This window comes from Lissotriton vulgaris, chromosome 7 (genome assembly GCF_964263255.1).
Source record: "Lissotriton vulgaris chromosome 7, aLisVul1.2, whole genome shotgun sequence".
NCBI lineage: Eukaryota > Metazoa > Chordata > Amphibia > Caudata > Salamandridae > Lissotriton > Lissotriton vulgaris.
The window spans coordinates 473,718,606-473,736,878 of record NC_141695.1 but is presented as its reverse complement, the minus strand read 5'-3'; the positions used below and the strand labels follow the sequence as shown (position 1 = coordinate 473,736,878).

The following is an 18,273-nucleotide window of genomic DNA, read 5'->3' as shown; positions in this document are numbered from 1 at the left end:
TCAAGTCAGACTAACGCACAGTATATGTGGAATAACAATACCTTTAATTATACATTTTACCATAATATCTGATTGGCTTATACACTCGAAATGTCACATATCTCCCAGAGGTTGCCTAACATCTATGAGTCATGACTGATTGCCCCGTATTTTTTCCATTCACATGACACCAGGCAGCGTTATGATGTTCGGGACTCACGCTGCCTGACTTGCACTAATTTAGCTGCTGCACATAACGTGCACATCTTCATTGACGTTATAAAACAACGCGCTCAACCCCAAGCTCACTCCTTTTGTAGTTACGGAGCCGGTTGTTTAATGAAAAGGTGAAAACTTGTTTGCGCGTGTGGGATTTTTTCCGCCCCCAGGTTTTCTTTATTAATTACGTACCCTTGAAGTTTCTGCCATATGCTTGCGAAGTATTTAGTCACAGTTTTGCCATGATGAAAAGTAGGCACCGATCGGCCCTGAAACACCTCTCCCATCCCATTGTCTTGACTATTAGCATAGTCTTCCCCGTAAGCGCGAACATCCACACCGGGACTCGGCGCTGGCCAAAGGTCTTACTTGACTTAGAATATTCTTGATTACTGTTCAGGCGGGTTGACAATTAAGCTCAGAGTCACCCTCTGTCTTTGTATCTATTTTGATTGTGAACTCGGCAGCTGCCAAAGTTTCCCAATATTTCCTTTTTTGGCATGGGTCGCTACTAATTTCACAGTCACCCGGTGTTTATTTATTTACCTAGGCTTTTTGTGTGTAGACCGATAACACACAGTGAGAACAAGCCTTCTACCTCAAGTGAGTCCGCAACGCACATACGTGGATGTTTTACCAGAAAGCCTTAACGGCCGTTTAAGCGTGATGCTCTCTATCTAAGGTACCTTCCATGGAAGTTTGGCCATTTAGGGGCGATCTTTTGTGTATTTATACCCATCTAATACTCTAGACTTCCCTTTTAACCAGTTTGTTTCTACGTTTATTTAGATTGATCTAGAAATTGACAGTGATCGATTGACCTACGATTCCCCTTTGAAAGTACGTGCACTGACGGCCGTATATCTATTTTGTTTATAAGTAAGTGACAACTCAGTACTGGGTGTTTTTCTTCACAACACTTTAATCATTACTGTGTAAAACTGCATAGGTGTCTTCTCTGTCTTTAGGATCTCAGCTGATCCCCACCCAACACTACTAAACAGCCCTTAAGGAACACATCAGATGTCTAATTAGGTAACTTTCTTACCCCACTTCATACAAATTCATTATTCCTGTGACCCTAAGCTTACCCTAATGCCAGTTATCTATTAACTTTTAGGTGCTTCTTACCCCACTAGTCCTGATGAAGACCCCACCCTAAGGCTGAACGTACCTAGCAACACCCACAAGGGGGCGAAACATCGACTTAAATCTGAACACATGCCAGGACAACTGTAAATAATGTCACAGTGTTCATGTTGTGCTATACGTTTTCTGGGGAACAATTGAACTTTCAATAAGGCCGGATCAGCACCACCATATGATGGAGATGTTTATATGTCACACCACCATGTCCTTGTCCACTACCCCCACATTTTCACTTTAATCACTACCACATTCCATTTCCTATTCCCCTTAAACCTGAGCATTAATTTTGGCTAATGTTTTAGGTTTCAATTGAGATGATAGAGCAACTGCGTTGCCATGTTTACGAATCATTACTTTAATACAAATAAACTGCATACATTTTCAAATGTGATATCTAAAATTAGGTATTGTGAATGCTTTCATTTGTTTGATTTTTGTTCTAAGCAGTCAATGTTACTTGACCATTTCTTTACTGTACCGCACTTGTAACCCAGGTCTAGAAGCCTATTGGGTATCCCCACTGATATATATCACTTCCTTAAAGTAAGCAGGGCTATATTTAAAACTGTAAGTTTTCTTTTCTAAAACCTCTCACTGAGACCCGACAGTGGTCCTGCCGTTCACTGCCTACTTTCTCGTACACTTTGTCAATATTAACAAAGGGTTCCAAAGCAGATCCTCTCCCCCTTTGTGAACCAGTAACTACCTCAACCTGGGCTCAGGGTAGTAATCTGCTCTCAATATATTCATACATCATTATAAGAATCGCTATATGGAAGAGAGGCCCAAACCACCCCCCTTCCAAACAAACAAACAAACAATTTCGCCTCTGATACAATTTGTAAGCCCATTTCGCTATTTGGAAATTCGTTTTACATTTGAAAGCATTTTAGCATTCGCAAATCCTAAGTATTACTGTATCTTAGGGTTTGCAAATGCCTTTCTTCATGAGGTTCAGTGCAAATTATTGCTGTCCTTAAATTGTAAAATCAGTAAACACGCGGTGCCATGAAAAGGTGAAGTTGTGTGACTTTACTTCTCGAAATTTAGCATCTTACTATCCTAGTATATGCTACTTAAGGGCAATTGAAATGCTCTCTGACAAAAAAAAACTTAGAGACACATGTACAAAGCATTTATGCTGACATAAACAGCCCAATTCACAGAACCCGGCCGTTTAGGACCTCAAATTTGTTTTCTTTTTTTTAAATGTACTAAGTCACAAGTTGCTATCATTACCAAATTGCGATTTTTGTTAGTGATTCAGTATTTGGAAGGGCCATGTCTGGGGTGTCCCTTCCAAATACCAAATCAGTATTGCATTTATTACCGTTTTGCGACCAAATTCTGGTCGCAAAACTGTAATCATTACTGGAAGTTTAAAACAGGTGGTAACCCATTCACAATAAAGAAGGGGTACCCTTGCATTCCATTTACCTTTCAGAAGGGTCAAGAAAATATTTTAAGAGCAATCACAAGATAGTGGTCCCTCTGGCTGCAGCAGGCCACTATCCCTGTGATAGCATTGATTCCTAATAAGTCACAAACTGCGACCTATCTCATTAATATTCATGAGACATGATTCTTTTTGACCCAATAGGACTTGTCAATTCAAAATAAAAGTTTCATACAACAGGATTGCAAATTCCTAACTGCGATCTGGTATTAATCGCAATAAGGAACTCACAATACCTAATGTTAGTACACCCGGCCCTTAGCTCTGTATTTGCGTGCTGCAGAAATAATGAAGAAGCCATCCCAGGCATCACTAAATTAATGGAGTTGCAAAGCAGTGAAAGAGAAGAGATTGATGACTGCAGCATCATTATCCAGTGTCTTTACTGCGAATAAATCAGCTTCCAACATTTTTCAGGAATAATAATCCCAAAATATTTACGGTTTGAAAAAAAAAAGGAAAAAAAAATGATCTGTGTTTATGTGCAAGTTTGAGAGGTGGTTGTATGTCAGCATTTGCTTGTTCTACCATTCATTCAATTCAGCACCCAAGCCCATGTGCGCCCACCCACGCATGGACTTTGCCTAGTGCCTGGAACCCTTCCCCCCCATACTACCCATATATATTCTGCCGCAGAGCTCCGATCCCTGGACACCACAACAACAACTGCTGCATCTCATTGCCACGATCAACGGCAGGACCTTTCACCTTCCCCGCTGCCTCTTCTCCTGCAACAGTGGAGCAACCAACAATGGCAGAGACACCACTAACACCACCACATCCACCTCGCCAACCGAAACCGCCACAGCACAACTCCAGTGCATCTTATTCAATGCACGATCACTCATCAAACACGCCATGGAGATCTGGGACACAATCTCATCCCTCACGCATCTTCCTCACAGAGACTTGGCTAAACCCTGCTTCCTCACTGTACATCGCCATTGCCACCCTTAAGACTATAAGATAACACACTGGGACTGAACCAGGAAACAAGGACGTGGAATTTATTTATTTGTTGGTTTATAAAGCGCCTGAATCACCCTCCAAGAGGTATCTCTGTGCTAATGAACAGCTTTTGTTGGCCAGAGAAGAGGAACAGATCAAAACAATGCAGTCTTAAGGGACCTACAAATCTGTAGGTGATCAGAGCACTGCCGCAGATAGATAGGTAACTGGTTCCAATAGATAGTGGCTAAGTTGAAGAAGGCGTTACCACCCAGACAAGATTTTTTACAGCATGGAACTATGAGTAGAGATTTGGTTCCTGAACGAAGCACCCTGAGTGGTGGATATTCAGTGAATTTTTCTGCCAGATAACTGGGACCCTTGCCGTTCAAAGATTTGTGCACAATGCAGCAGATCTTGAATCGGATCAGCTTCCGTATTGGAAGCCAATGCAATCGCTGCAAGAGGCCATCATCTACAAGGACACTATTCGCTGCACGACCTCAGCAGACAGATCGACCCCGATATTGGACCATGTCATCCTTCAACTCCTGTGGAATTCTAGTTTGCGAACTGAACATCATCTGCGCCATCTTGTCCATTTCTCAGACTCACGTACGAATATGCACGGCAGCCATTTTAGGTACCATGGTCTCCCTGTTCACGATCGATCGCCAGCGCACTCCCCTGACCCTGCTAACATCCCCCGCGCACCCTGGCTGCCCCCGCTCTCACATGCACAAGTCATAAAACCTCTTCTCCTACGTGACTCTGCCCCTGGGAATCACACCCCGCGCCTGACCAACACCCCCCCTTCCTTTCATGAACACCTTTCTATTGATAAACCACACGGAACCATTCCTTGCATGAATACCTCTCCTTTGATGACCCCTTCCTTCGAGCCTGATTGTTCTCACGGGTCCTCGGTCATCACCTAGCCTGAGGATCCTCTTCAAAGGAGCTACGATTGGTCCTGCCCCCCCCCCCCCCCACCCCCCTTTTGAGACCCGATCAGGCGCACACATTCTAAGAATCGACGAAATGTCCGGCTGTGTAATAACCATCTCCTATTGTATAGGAGGGGGGGGGGGGAATTCCGGGGATGTCTCTTCCATACTTCACAGTGTCTTTATTGTCATAAGGAATGGTCACATGTCATAAACCAGTGTATAAGAGGCCAGGCCTCAGAGAGGCTGTGAGAGCACCTCGAAACGATACCTTTTTGTCCGATCTGATGTGTTCTGCTCCGTCGGAATAAAACTTGTTTCCTGTCTTCCTGTCTCCAGCGCCTGCCTCTTTGTTTGATAACCCTTGCATGGTATTAGAGGCGTTTAACGCCAGGCAAATACTTGAGAGACATCGACCCAATTGCCTGACCATTTTTTTACCTTCCACAATTGGGGCCCAACGTGGGGCCCATCAGCGACACGTGGATCCAGTGGGAGAGGTCCCGACGACAGAGTGAACGACTGCAACGATCGGAAGTGCACCTGCCCGATAGACCCTCGTCTGGCAGCCGGTCATCTGAACTTCACTGATTCCGAGCAGACCTCTCTCGAGTGATCTACGGTCCTGACTGGGAACCATCAGGAGTGCCGCAGTAACAACAGAAAATAGAGGATGATCGGGCGCTGGAAACGGAAGACGAGAAACTGTCCATGCGGTCCGGGTAAGGTCGTGAAACACGACAAATTACGAATTGATTGATTGTATGCCTAATTGAAATACTAGTATTTTGTTTCGTCACCCTTTGAGATATTCGCTACCTACAAACGGGGAGGAATAGAAATATTCTGTCTCCCTTTGCAGATAGTGAAGGGTAGGTAACGCGGACCTTTGTCCCCCGTTGTAACCCGTCGTGCCTATCTCTTCTCCCCACTGATTGATTGTTGGACCAATGGGTTCTTTGGTTCGTTGGATCCAATACCTGAGATACCTGGTTGCTCCTTGAGACATTCGCTGACTACAAACGGGGAGGAATAGAAATATTCGGTCTCCCTTTGCAGATAGTGAAGGGTAGGTAACGCAGACTTTTGTCCCCCGTTGTAATCTGTCGTACCTATTTTTCTCCCCACTGATTGATTGTCCGGACATAGATTGTTTGCAGTATAATTCTTTGAGATATTCTCTGCTTACAAATAACGGAGAATAGAAATATTCTGTCTAGTCTTTGCAAGCAGTGATAAGATAGGTAGTGCAGACTTTTGTCCCCGTTGTAATCCGTCATGCCTGTCTTCTCCCCACTGATTGGTAGTTGGTATAGCCCGGACCGCTTATTAGAGATGAACCATCCAGCTCCATTGGAAGGCACCCCTAATAAGGACATGTTCACTAAGCATGGACTAGTCGCTGTAGCTTATAGTAAGTTATGGCATAAATATACAAAGAAGGACCCCGAAAGTCAGTGGCCACTGATAGGTTCCTTTGATGATCATAAAATAAAAACGTTAGAAGCAGCCCTTCGGAAAAATAAGACAACGTCCACCATGCTCGATAGTGTCGGCATGTGGCGCAAAGAAGCAGAACAACGAAAGAAAAGAGAAGAAGCAAAAATAGGGAAAGAGTTACGAAACGCAGCCCACCTGGCCGCTAAGAAACTAGAAGAAGAAATAAAAGGGAGAGAGGAAGCTAGACAAAAGCAAGAATCAGGGTCGGCAGGCCAATGCCCTGTTAGGACCCCCTCGACGCTCTACCCTGAGCTGCCCTCCAAACAACGGGCGAACGACGAGTTACTACTAGGTCCTCCGATTATCTACATGCCCCCCCCATATGCCCCCTGCCAGCCTCTAGTACAGCACCTGCCAGTTTCGAGTGCGGGCGAGAGTGACCTTAGCGCTAGTGCCCCGGCCCTCGCGGCCTCCGCACCGACCGCATTAGTAACAACATCAGACGAACTCGAGACTAACAAGCAGCCACCAGCCAGACCAAATAGGTTGAGCAAAGATGAGCGGGATGGGATTGACAAGATAGCAAAGACACTGGTAGAACGGAAGGAGAGCTAAGAATATACGATGGATATGCACAATTCACATGCCGGTAGCCACAGGCGGCATTTCATTTTACGATTCAGCTACCACACCCTGAACGCATATGAGGATAGGTATCAGAATAAGGGTCCTGCTAAACTGACAACTCTATATAGAAAGGTCGATGTCGGAGATGGGACTGAGCACGATGTGACGGACCTCTTCAGGCAAACGCTTGAAGTCTTCCGCCACCTCACGGAACAGAAACCAGAGGTTAAGATTACAGTCCCTGAAACGGCTGGGTCCTCATCAGAAGTAGCCAACACTATGATGCCTATCGGAGAAGCTGCCCCCTACTGGGTTCCCCCAAGAGGTCAGGGAACAAACGACGATATCAACCACGCAGATGCAAAAGGGAGGGTTGTGTACAATTGGGTTTATCAACCATGGGATCGACAGGATATTTTAACTTTTCGACAAACCCTGCCCGATTTAAGAAAGAACCCGACAGCATTTTATACCGAATTAGGCACCGCCTTGGGTTCAACGATAATGACTCTAGCGGACATTGACTTGTTTTTCGGATTATGTCTGCCGGCTGACGTGTGGAAGCAAATCCGGAAAGCCGACCACACAGATCTGTTCGGGCATACCTGGAATCAACTCAGTGAACTAGATAGACGGCGAGAGCCCGGAAAGAAACCTGTAAAAGACATACTGGAACTCCCGGACAAAATAGTCCTGAAGCTAAAAACATTGATCCCAGAGAAAAAGGTAGATTGGTCGATAGTCACGGCTTGCCGCCAGAAACCCCAGGAAGACGTATCAGAATACTTCTCCCGATTTGAGACGGTGTTCTCCGACTACAGTGGCCAGGACATGACCTCCGCAACCGGACAACACCTATTCGTGCAAAATTACGTGAAGGGTCTATCACCAGAGGTCTCCCAAAAATTACAGACGAGCGAGAGTAGTTGGGGGGCCTCCAAACCCGCAGCTATCCTTCAGATGGCTCAGTACTACGAGCCCCAAAAGAATGAGAATGATAGGGCATCCGAGAGAAAGAAGAAGGATTTGAAAGTAAGGGTGATGATAGCCCAGATACAAGGGGTGGCGGTCGGAAGAGAACCTCACAGGGGAGCTACCAATCCGCTGCTCCTAGAAATCCACCCCCGAAGGATCGCACACCTACTCCCTACTCTGGACGTAGGGACATAGAGGATAATCAATGCGCATTTTGCAGAGGATTCGGGCATTGGAAGTCTCAATGTCCTGTTCTTATGGAAATAATTAAAAATAAAGAGACAAGGGACATGACGAATGGCCCCAGGACTAGAGGGCAGGGGCGAGGATACACAAATGGCACCAACAGCGACAGATCAGGAAGACCGAACACGTTTGACCGTCCCCGACAGAACCAGTACCAACTATCTGACAGTGAGAACGCCCCCGACTTTGCATAGGACTGCCAGGGGCAAGGGAGGGATCCAGTCGAGCTCTGTGTTGACCAGCAAGGTCCTTACGTCACCGCTAAGGTCCTGGGTACAAAGTCTCCATTCTTGGTAGACACTGGGGCGACACGTAGTGTGTTATCAAAACGACTGATTCCAAGGGCACCCTTGTCTGGCTCACACATTACATCGATAGGTTTCGATGGAACGCCCTCCACTAACCCCCTGTCTGTACCTATCCCCTTTGACCTAGGAAACAACCCAACGGACACCACATTTTTGCTCTCTTCCAACTCCCCCGACGCCATTATGGGTATTATTTTACTAAAACATTTCCGGGCTACCATTAGGTGTTCCCCAGATGGAGTCCGAGTCATCCTGTACGACAACCCGAGCATGTCCAGATCCTGCCCCACACGACATATGTACTCTATAACTGATGCTGACCTGTCCTTGCTCGACACCCTGCCCCCGTACCTATGGGCCAAAAACAACTCTGATGTAGGACGAATGATGATTGACCCTGTGCACATAACTGTTCGACAAGACGCAACGCTCCCGAAACTCCCACAGTACCGAATATCACCCGAAGGCGAGAAGGCATTGGTAGCGATTATTCAGTCCCTGGTAGATGCAGGAGTGGTAGAGGAAGTGGTTAGCAATGTCTGTAACAGCCCTATCCTACCTATTGTTAAGAAGCAAGGTGAGGGAGATGAGAAAGCGTACCGCTTCATCATTGACCTACGAGAGGTCAACAAAGTGGTTGTGCCTCAGTATCCCGTAGTCTCAGACATCACCACCATTCTGACCCTCATCCCATCCACTGCCACCACCTTCACTGTTATTGATCTTAAGAATGCATTTTTCTCTATCCCCATCCACTCAGACAGCCGTTATCTCTTCGGCTTCACCCTAAAGAACCGTTCGTACCGATTCTGTAGAGCTCCCCAGGGCTACACTGAGAGTCCCAGCATTTACAGCCAGGCCCTCAAAAGACAGCTGGACGCGTCCAGCTACCAGATGGAGTGGTGTTGATCCAGTATGTCGATGATATCCTTTTGGCGGCCGACACCACTCCACTTGCCATCACGGCCACTATCCAACTCCTGCACTTTCTTGCGGAAAATGGCCACAAAGTCTCCAAAAAGAAACTGCAGTTCTGCCAGTCTCAAGTGACATACCTAGGCCATCTCCTGTCCAAAGAAGGGAGGAAACTTACGCCCGACCGAATCCAAACCATCCTAGATACCCCCGTCCCAAAAACCCAGAAGCAAGTCCGTTCTTTAGTGGGTCTTACCTCTTTCTGCCGACAATGGTTACCAAATTTCAGCCTCATTATCAGACCCCTACTTTCCCTGTTGGCCAAAGACGTCCCCTTCCCACTCCCCTGGACCTCTGAATGTCAGGCGTCCTTTAAAGAGTTGTGGGATGCCCTTTGCTCAGCACCTGTCCTGGGAACACCAGATTACTCCAAGCCTTTCTCCCTCTTCACTCACGAAAGGGAGGGATGTGCGTTGTCCGTTCTAACTCAGCCCATCGGCTCTAAGCAGCTCCCTTGTGCCTACTTCTCTGCCACTCTTGACCCTGTCGCCAGAGCTTTGCCTGCCTGCCTTCGAGCAGTAGCCGCCGCTGCTGTCTCTATCCGTCAGAGTGAGGGAATCGTACTTTCGAACTCCCTCACGGTGTTAGTACCCCACGCGGTCGACACCCTTTTGAACCAGACCAAGACACAACACCTGACTAGTGCACGACTGACGGGGTACGAATTGACCCTACTTGCACCCCACATCACTCTGAAGAGATGCACGACTTTGAATCCTGCCACACTGTTGCCCTTGCCTGAAAATGACCCCGATGTGCCCCCTATACACGACTGTGTGACCCGCACGGACGAACAGACCAGGAGTAGAGTTGACCTCCGAGACACTGCTTTTACAGACCCTGATGGAGAGCTATGGGTAGACGGCTCTTGCATCAAACTCCCAGACGGCACCACTTCAGCTGCCTATGCGGTAACGACAGCCCGAACAGTAGTTGAGACAGCCAGCATCACACAACGATCCGCACAGGCGGCAGAGCTAATTGCCCTCACACGAGCATGTATCATAGCGGCAGGGACCACGACGAACATTTACACGGACAGCCAGTATGCCTTCGGGGTGGTTCATCATTTTGGGCTCTTGTGGAGGGAAAGGGGATTCCTGACGTCCCACGGCACGCCCATCCTCCACGGAGATCTAGTCTCCGCCCTGATTGAAGCAGTTCTCCTCCCCAAACGATTAGCAGTGATCAAATGTCAGGCACACAAGAAGGTGACGGACTAAGTCGGACAGGGAAATGCGCTGGCCGACATCACTGCCCGAACCACTGCTGAGAATAGGACGATGACACGCATGTATGTGACCAGGTCACAAGCAGAAAAATGGACTGACGCTAGGGAGACGATTAGGGACATCCAGTCGGCCAGCACCCCTCAAGAACTGACGGAGTGGGCACGGGTGGGTTTAAAGGACGATGAAGGCTGCTGGTGGACAAAAGATGCAAACAAATGGTTGCTGCCCGACTCATACTTGATTCCCATACTGACTATGACACACTCTCCCGCACACATAGGATCTGCACCCATGACTGAACTCATTTCCAAAGTCTGGCACAACGACAAAATCCCTGACTCAGCCAAACGTCTGGTCCAACAGTGCCTTATCTGCCTGCAGCACAACCCCGGGAAAGGAACTGTGGTACCCCGGGGAGGGTTTGGGATCCCCGACCATCCCTTTGAGGTCCTCCAGATGGATTACATCCAACTAGAAAGATGCCAAAGCTTGAAATATGTATTAGTCATTGTATGTGCCTTTAGCAAATGGGTAGAAGCCTATCCAACCCGTGATAACACTGCCATGACTACTGCCAAGGTACTACTGAAAGAGTTTTTCCCTCGCTACGGCCTTTGTCGAATTTTATGGAGCGACAACGGCCCCCACTTCATAGCTGAAGTTATCCAACTAATCTTGAAGGGGTTGGGAGTAAAACAGAGGTTTCATGCGGTCTTCCACCCCCAATCCGCTGGCTTAGTCGAGCGACACAATGCTACATTGAAACTAAAACTGTCAAAAATAGTGGCCACCACAGGACTTAAGTGGCCAGATGCCCTCCCACTGGCGTTGCTGTCAATGCGCTCCACTCCCACTAAGCACCATTTGACCCCCTACGAGGTTGTATTTGGGCGACCGATGAACCTCTGGACTGCCCCCAAACCGACCTCCATCCACGACGTCCCCGACGTCCTGCTGTCAGATTACTTGTACAAATTAACTAAAACGTTGTCTGTCATTCATCAGCAGGTGCAGCAGGCCATCCCCGATGCTTCCAGGGGTCCGGGTCACGGCATCCAACCGGGGGATTATGTGCTAGTCTGGAATTTTCAACGGGCAAAGAGTCTGGAACCCCGGTGGACGGGCCCCTGGCAAGTACTGATCACCACCCGGATGGCCCTTCGAGTGGAGGGGAAACGGCACTGGCTGCACGCACACCACTGTAAGAAGGTCTCCTCGACCCTGGCCACAGCCGAAAACGTCGACATCCAAGAAGAGCTCCTGAACAAAGATCGGCCATCACTGAACTGTTACCCTGATACGGAGGCACTTGAACTTGCAAAATTCTCTGACCCCACTGTGCCATCCAGGGAAGGGTATTTCCTGCGTCGAAAGGAGGGAGCTTCGGCTAAGTAGACCACGGACTAAGTTAAATCTCAGAACGGTGGCCTAAACACAACCAAAGGTTACCCGGAGAGAAGCTAAACGAAGTCTGTGGTTCTGCCCACTACCGAGCACCTCGAAGATGATGGAAGCGCCAGATAAGAAGATGATGGAAGCGCCAGATAAGAAGATGATGGAAGCAACCGGAAATACCCACTACAGGAACCCAAAGACTGACAGTCTGCACAAATCAAAGACAATCGCCCTCTTCATTGTCCTCCTCTTTTGCCTCCTCCTCATGACTTCCTTTTGGATCTTGGAGGAAAGCGCACCCGCTCATCAGATATTGCTGACCACTGCGCAGCCAACCACTATGAAAGAGCATCACCTGATCTCCCTTTCGCCTCAGCTCCGAGAAAGGCGTAAGGAGTTCTGGAACAATTCCTTCGTGCAATTGTTGCACCAGCACAACCTTGCTGCCAACACCACCAACTGCTGGATCTGCGGGTTGCTCCCACATGCCACCGGACACTCCATCCCTTTCATCCCTTCACCATTCTCAGTTCACGGCTCCTGCCTTGCCTGGTTGATCCTCTTGCAAGAGAGCCACAGGGACAATGCTGCTTCTGGTCAAACAGTGTCACACTTCTACTATGGGTTCTGGCTGAACAAAACCGGAAGGACTTCTGCTCCCTTTTGTCCTGTAATCTCCGGTTCCTCCCTCCATATGAACATCCCTGCCAAAGAACGAGTTGAGATGCAGGTGCTCCATAACCCAGCTAGACCCACCTTCTCCTACCTACGGAAACGAACTGCTGCCACTCTGACTGTAGCTCTGTCTGTTATCAATGTCACGGGCCATGTGTGCATCAAAGGCTTGGGAACACAGCTGGTGGGTCACAGTTCCTGCCGCATCACCAGGACATTGGACTCAATTGATCCCCCCTCCTTTGTTGCTTCTCTGAATATGTACTTTGTGTGTGGCACCAAAGCTTACACTTGGCTCCCGAAAGGTTGGGGAGGTACTTGTTACATCGCCTTCATCCTCCCCCCCACGTATGTGGCCCCAGCCAACCATCACCGGCAGAAGCGCGCCGGAGACATTGGACAAGCCGACTCCACCGGAGCACAGTTCCTGGATGCAGTGAAGGGACTTGTTCCTCTGTGGGGCCCGATGGCAAACAGCCGCGCCATCCGACATCTGACCCAGGCAGTAGAAACGACCATCAACATCACGGCTGGCATCCTCGCTAACAACACGGCTGAGCTTCAGGCAGTCCGCCTGGTGGCTCTCCAAAACCGCCTTGTTCTAGATGTGGTTCTAGCCGACCGTGGAGGAGCATGCCGCATCATCGGATCCAGCTGTTGCACCTACGTGCCAGATAACTCGCCTTCAGTCTACAAAGCAATCGAACACCTCCACAGACTTTCCTCAGAGGTTCACCAGGAGCAAGAAGGATGGTCGCTTGGAAGCTGGTTTTGGGATACTTTGAAGGATTGGGGATGGAGATTGTTCACATTTATATTGATCCCAGTTATGGTACTATGTGGGTGTTGCCTAGGAATTCAATGTTTGCCACCTTTGTGTTCGCTCATTTCTAACTGCATGTGCCCTAAGACTTTGGACTTCAGAACTGAGCACATGAGTCCCCTCAATGAGGTAGAAATACGTGGTGTTATGGGGATAGATCCGAATTGACAAGCTGGCGAGACATGTTAAAAGGGGGGACTGTGGAATTCTAGTTTGCGAACGGAACATCATCTGCGCCATCTTGTCCATTCCTCAGACTCACGTACGAATATGCACGGCAGCCATTTTAGGTACCATGGTCTCCCTGTTCACGATCGATCGCCAGCGCACTCCCCTGACCCTGCAAACATCCCCCACGCACCCTGGCTGCCCCGCTCTCACATGCACAAGTCATAAAACCTCTTCTCCTACGTGACTCTGCCCCTGGGAATCACACCCCGCGCCTGACCAACACCCCCCCTTCCTTTCATGAACACCCCTCTATTGATAAACCACACGGAACCATTCCTTGCATGAATACCTCTCCTTTGATGACCCCTTCCTTCGAGCCCGATTGTTCTCACGGGTCCTCGGTCATCACCTAGCCTGAGGATCCTCTTCAAAGGAGCTACGATTGGTCCTGGCCCCACCCCCCTTTTGAGACCCGATCAGGCGCACACATTCTAAGAATCGACGAAACGTCCGGCTGTGTAATAACAATCTCCTATTGTATAGGAGAGGGGGGGGGAATTCCGGGGATGTCTCTTCCATACTTCACAGTGTCTTTATTGTCATAAGGAATGGTCACATGTCATAAACCAGTGTATAAGAGGCCAGGCCTCAGAGAGGCTGTGAGAGCACCTCGAAACGATACCTTGTTGTCTGATCTGATGTGTTCTGCTCCGTCGGAATAAAACTTGTTTCCTGTCTTCCTGTCTCCAGCGCCTGCCTCTTTGTTTGATAACCCTTGCATGGTATTAGAGGCGTTTAACGCCAGGCAAATACTTGAGAGACATCGACCCAATTGCCTGACCATTTTTTTACCTTCCACAATCCACACAGACGGAAAAATCGTCATCAGAAGCACGCTGCAATACAGACCACCAGGAGAATGTCCCAGCTTCTGTAATGCCATCCCTGACCTCATCTCCTCAATCGCCATCAACTCCGAGCACATCTTCCTATGAGATCTTAACTTTCACCTCAACGACCCCAGCAATACCAACACAGCTGACCTCCTGGAAAGCATGAGCAACATCGGCCTCAAGCAACTTTTGACCGACCCCACCCACATTGAAAGGCCCACGCTCAACCCTATTTTCAAGTCCAGCAACAGAGTCAAGTAGAACCACATCTCTCAGCTCATCTGCACTGACCATTTCAGCGTCCACTTCACCATCTCAGGACCTACCAACACCGGCACCTTACTCTGCAGCTTCAAGGGCAGAAACTGAAAAAAGATATCATAAGACCTGTCAACTCCCACCTCCCAGGCCCAACATTAATCCCTGATCAGGTTGTGAAGAATTTCTCCCTGTGGATCACCGAATGTGTTGACACAATTGCCACAGCAAAATCCAAAAGATCTGCCAGAAGAGCCAGCTGGTTTACCATAGAGCTAAAATCCACAAAACGCAACTGCCAGCAACTAGAAAAAAGTGGCACTCCAGCAAAAAGGTTGAAGACCACACTATCTTCAAGATAGCACGCAATCAATAGTATTGCCTCTTGAATGAAACAAAGAAGAAAGCCCTAGCAGACCGCATAGAGCCAGCACAAACCACAGCAAGGAGCTCTTAGCCAGTGTGAAAGAGTTCTCCAACCCCTAAGCCACAGGGAATGAAATCACCCCCTCCAAAGAACTATATGACAACCTAATGAACTTCTTCCACAACAAGATCTCAGTCATCTAGAAAAACCTCAATCCCCAACCCTCAACCACCTACAGTATTAGCCTGCTTACACACCCACGGACACAATCCCCAAACACCTGCTCACTCATTGGGACCCTCTCATGACTCAAGCCACAATCTCAATCATGAACTCTGTGCTCTCTCCCTGCCCCCACCACATCCTCAACCTCAGGAGCAAGACAATTGGGGATGAGCTCAAGAAAGTCTTGAATATTTCCATTACCTCAGCCTCCTTCCCTGAGGACTGGAAACATATTGAAGAGAGGCCTCACCTGAAGAAGCCTGCCACCGACCTAGCAGAACAAAAGAACTACCAGCCCATCTCTCTGCTCCCCTTTCCAGCAAAGGTTCTTGGGAAGGCAATCAACCTAACACCTGGAACGCAAGAACCTTCTCAACCTCTTGCAATCTGGATTCCAAGCCAACTATAGCACTGAGACAGCCCTGATCGCAGCCACCAATGACATCATGGCCCTCCTGGACCACAGCGAAGTGGCACTGGCAACCCTCATCCTCCTGGACCTGTCTCCCATCACATCTTGATCAGCAGACTCCACCACATTGGAATCCAGGGAGGCGCCCTCTAATGGATCACCTCATACCTTACCGGAAGAGCCCAGAGAATCAGTCTCCCACTGTTCACCTCGGAACACAAGAAGATCATATGCGGTGTCCCCAATGATCATCCCTCAGCACCACCCTCTTCAACAAGTAACTGGCCAGAACCATCAAATCACACAGTCTCAACATCATCTCCTACCCCAATGACACTCAGCTCATCATCTTGCTGTCAAAACAAACCCTCCACCACCAGAGCAAACTACCATGGATGCATGATGAATGTCGCCGACTGGAAGAAGGACAACTTTCTCTAACTCAACACGGACAGGATGGAAATCCTCACCTTTGGGAACAACACCTCTTCATGGAACGATGCATGGTGACCTGCTGAACTCGGCCCATCTCCCTCCCCAACAGACCACGCCCGCAACCTCAGCGTCATCCTGGAAAGCAAGTTCCCCATAGGGAAACCGGTAAAGGCAGTACCATCCACCTGCTTCCACACCCTACGGATGCTCCGTAAGATACCCACATCACATCCCACCTTAAGAAGCTACACTGGCTGCCAATCCAGAAGAGATGCATTTTCAAGATGCGCACAAAGCACTGCACAATGAAGAACCAACTTACATCAACAAAGGCCTGACTTTCCACCAACCACACAGACACCTACAATCGCCACCTTCTTCCTCACAGACATCCCCTGGAGCCGCTGAAGCAACAGCGGAGGATGCTCCTTCTTACACCTGGCAGACAACGTATGGAATAACTTCACACTGCACCTCAGGACCACTCCATCGTTCCAGCAATTCAGGAAAGAACTCAAGACCTAGCTGTTCGAATGAACAGATCACCAAAAAGCAAGCGGCAACTATAGTGCTTTGAGACCCTCATGGGTGATTTGAGGTGCTTTACAAATCTTGATCGATTGATTGATTGGCAATAGCAACCTCAATAAGTGTTTCCAGGCATTCAGCAGGAGTATAATCTAAGAGATAATTCATATGTGATGGTAAAGTCAGTGCTCACTCAAAAAACAGATTCTCACTTGTAATGTTGTCATGATTAAAGGGACACTGCTGTTGCAGATTTTCTGGAAGCTTACAGAGTAAGCCATATTCCTGGGTTTTTTCTCCAGTGCTATGGAGCACAATGTGTATGAGTATGCAACGGAAGTGCCTAAGTTCGCAAACACTTTAAGTAAAGCACAGTCTGTAAAACTATGTTTAAACCGCTGTTACCACTGAACTGTTTCTTGCTTATTATTGCATCAGTCACATGGTGCAAAACATATCAAAAAGTTGATTGTGATATTCTTGCTGTTATTGCAACTGACCCATAGAAAAAGACTGTAGTTCAATAATGTAGCACAGCCAGAATTTGACAAGGGGTGTTTGATGTTCTATCACTACTACCTTCTTCCTAAGCAGTGTAAGGATGACCTGCTCACTTAGACAAGCCAGGTATTATTCTAAGCTGAAGTTATATGAATTTGCACACTTCCTGTATATCCTTCCTTCTTTTTAGACCAAACTGGCAACAGCATATGCGCTGCATGCTCTTGCGCTTGCGAGACACTATTGTATACAATAAAGGGCATGGAGACCGGGTGTTGGTTACCATTTGTTGCCTTCAGTGTTACTGTTCTTTGCAGCCTCCTAATTGGCCAGTGGAGGCCAATTAGGAGGCTGCCCAAAACTGCCGGCCAAACCGTCATGCTCACCACTACTCCCTCTGCTCCTCTGTAACAGCCCTGTCCCTAACCAGTTGAGCCTCGGAAAAATAATATGATCATAACAATGCGTTATTATGATTTTATGTTTATCTTTTGAACTGCTCAGTGACAGTGCGCAGTGGGGCGATGCTCCTCCGCCTTAGCAGAGGAGCTGCTGCTGTGTATAGTCTCTTTCCTCCGATGATCTCATTTTTATTAATATCTTTAAGTGGATATGAAATGTTTTGTAATGCAGTATACGCTTATGTTTTTATATCTATTGTTTTGGTATTGCTCTATTTGTAAGGTGCTTAATCCATCTCTTAAATAAGATAAGAGAACAGTGATGATCCTTTTATGATTAATTTGGAGTGTGCTACAGTAAGTTTCATCAAAACATAACATTTATTTCCAGTCATTCACTTTTACCAATTCCATGTGAAAGTGAACGCAAATTTGACAACCCTAATAAGCTAATACTGCTGGGCTGACAAGTGCCTTCAGAACCGTGGCTGCTGGGTGCTGCAGCCCATTGGAGTACACGTATATTAATTGCCCCTGTGAACAGAGCTGTGGTGGAGCTTTTGACAAGTCAACAGGAGGTCAAGAAACACACGAGTGATCAATTCTACTAGTAAGTAAGTAAGTAAGTAAAAAAGCGTTATTCGGTATTCAGTGCACAACCATATAAGCAGTTAGAAGATACACATGT

At 47.8% G+C, this 18,273-nt stretch overlaps 2 protein-coding genes across 2 annotated transcripts in view; one reads left to right on the top strand and one right to left on the bottom strand.

Moving 5' to 3' along the window:
* LOC147701898 (histo-blood group ABO system transferase-like) overlaps nucleotides 1-18,273 on the bottom strand; it is a 621,989-nt gene that overhangs the window by 160,857 nt on the left and 442,859 nt on the right. The window lies entirely within an intron of this gene.
* On the top strand, nucleotides 12,009-13,562 carry LOC147701899 (uncharacterized). The gene has a single exon (XM_086930528.1). It carries the CDS (start codon nucleotides 12,009-12,011, stop codon nucleotides 13,560-13,562), a length of 1,554 nt encoding a protein of 517 aa, XP_086786654.1.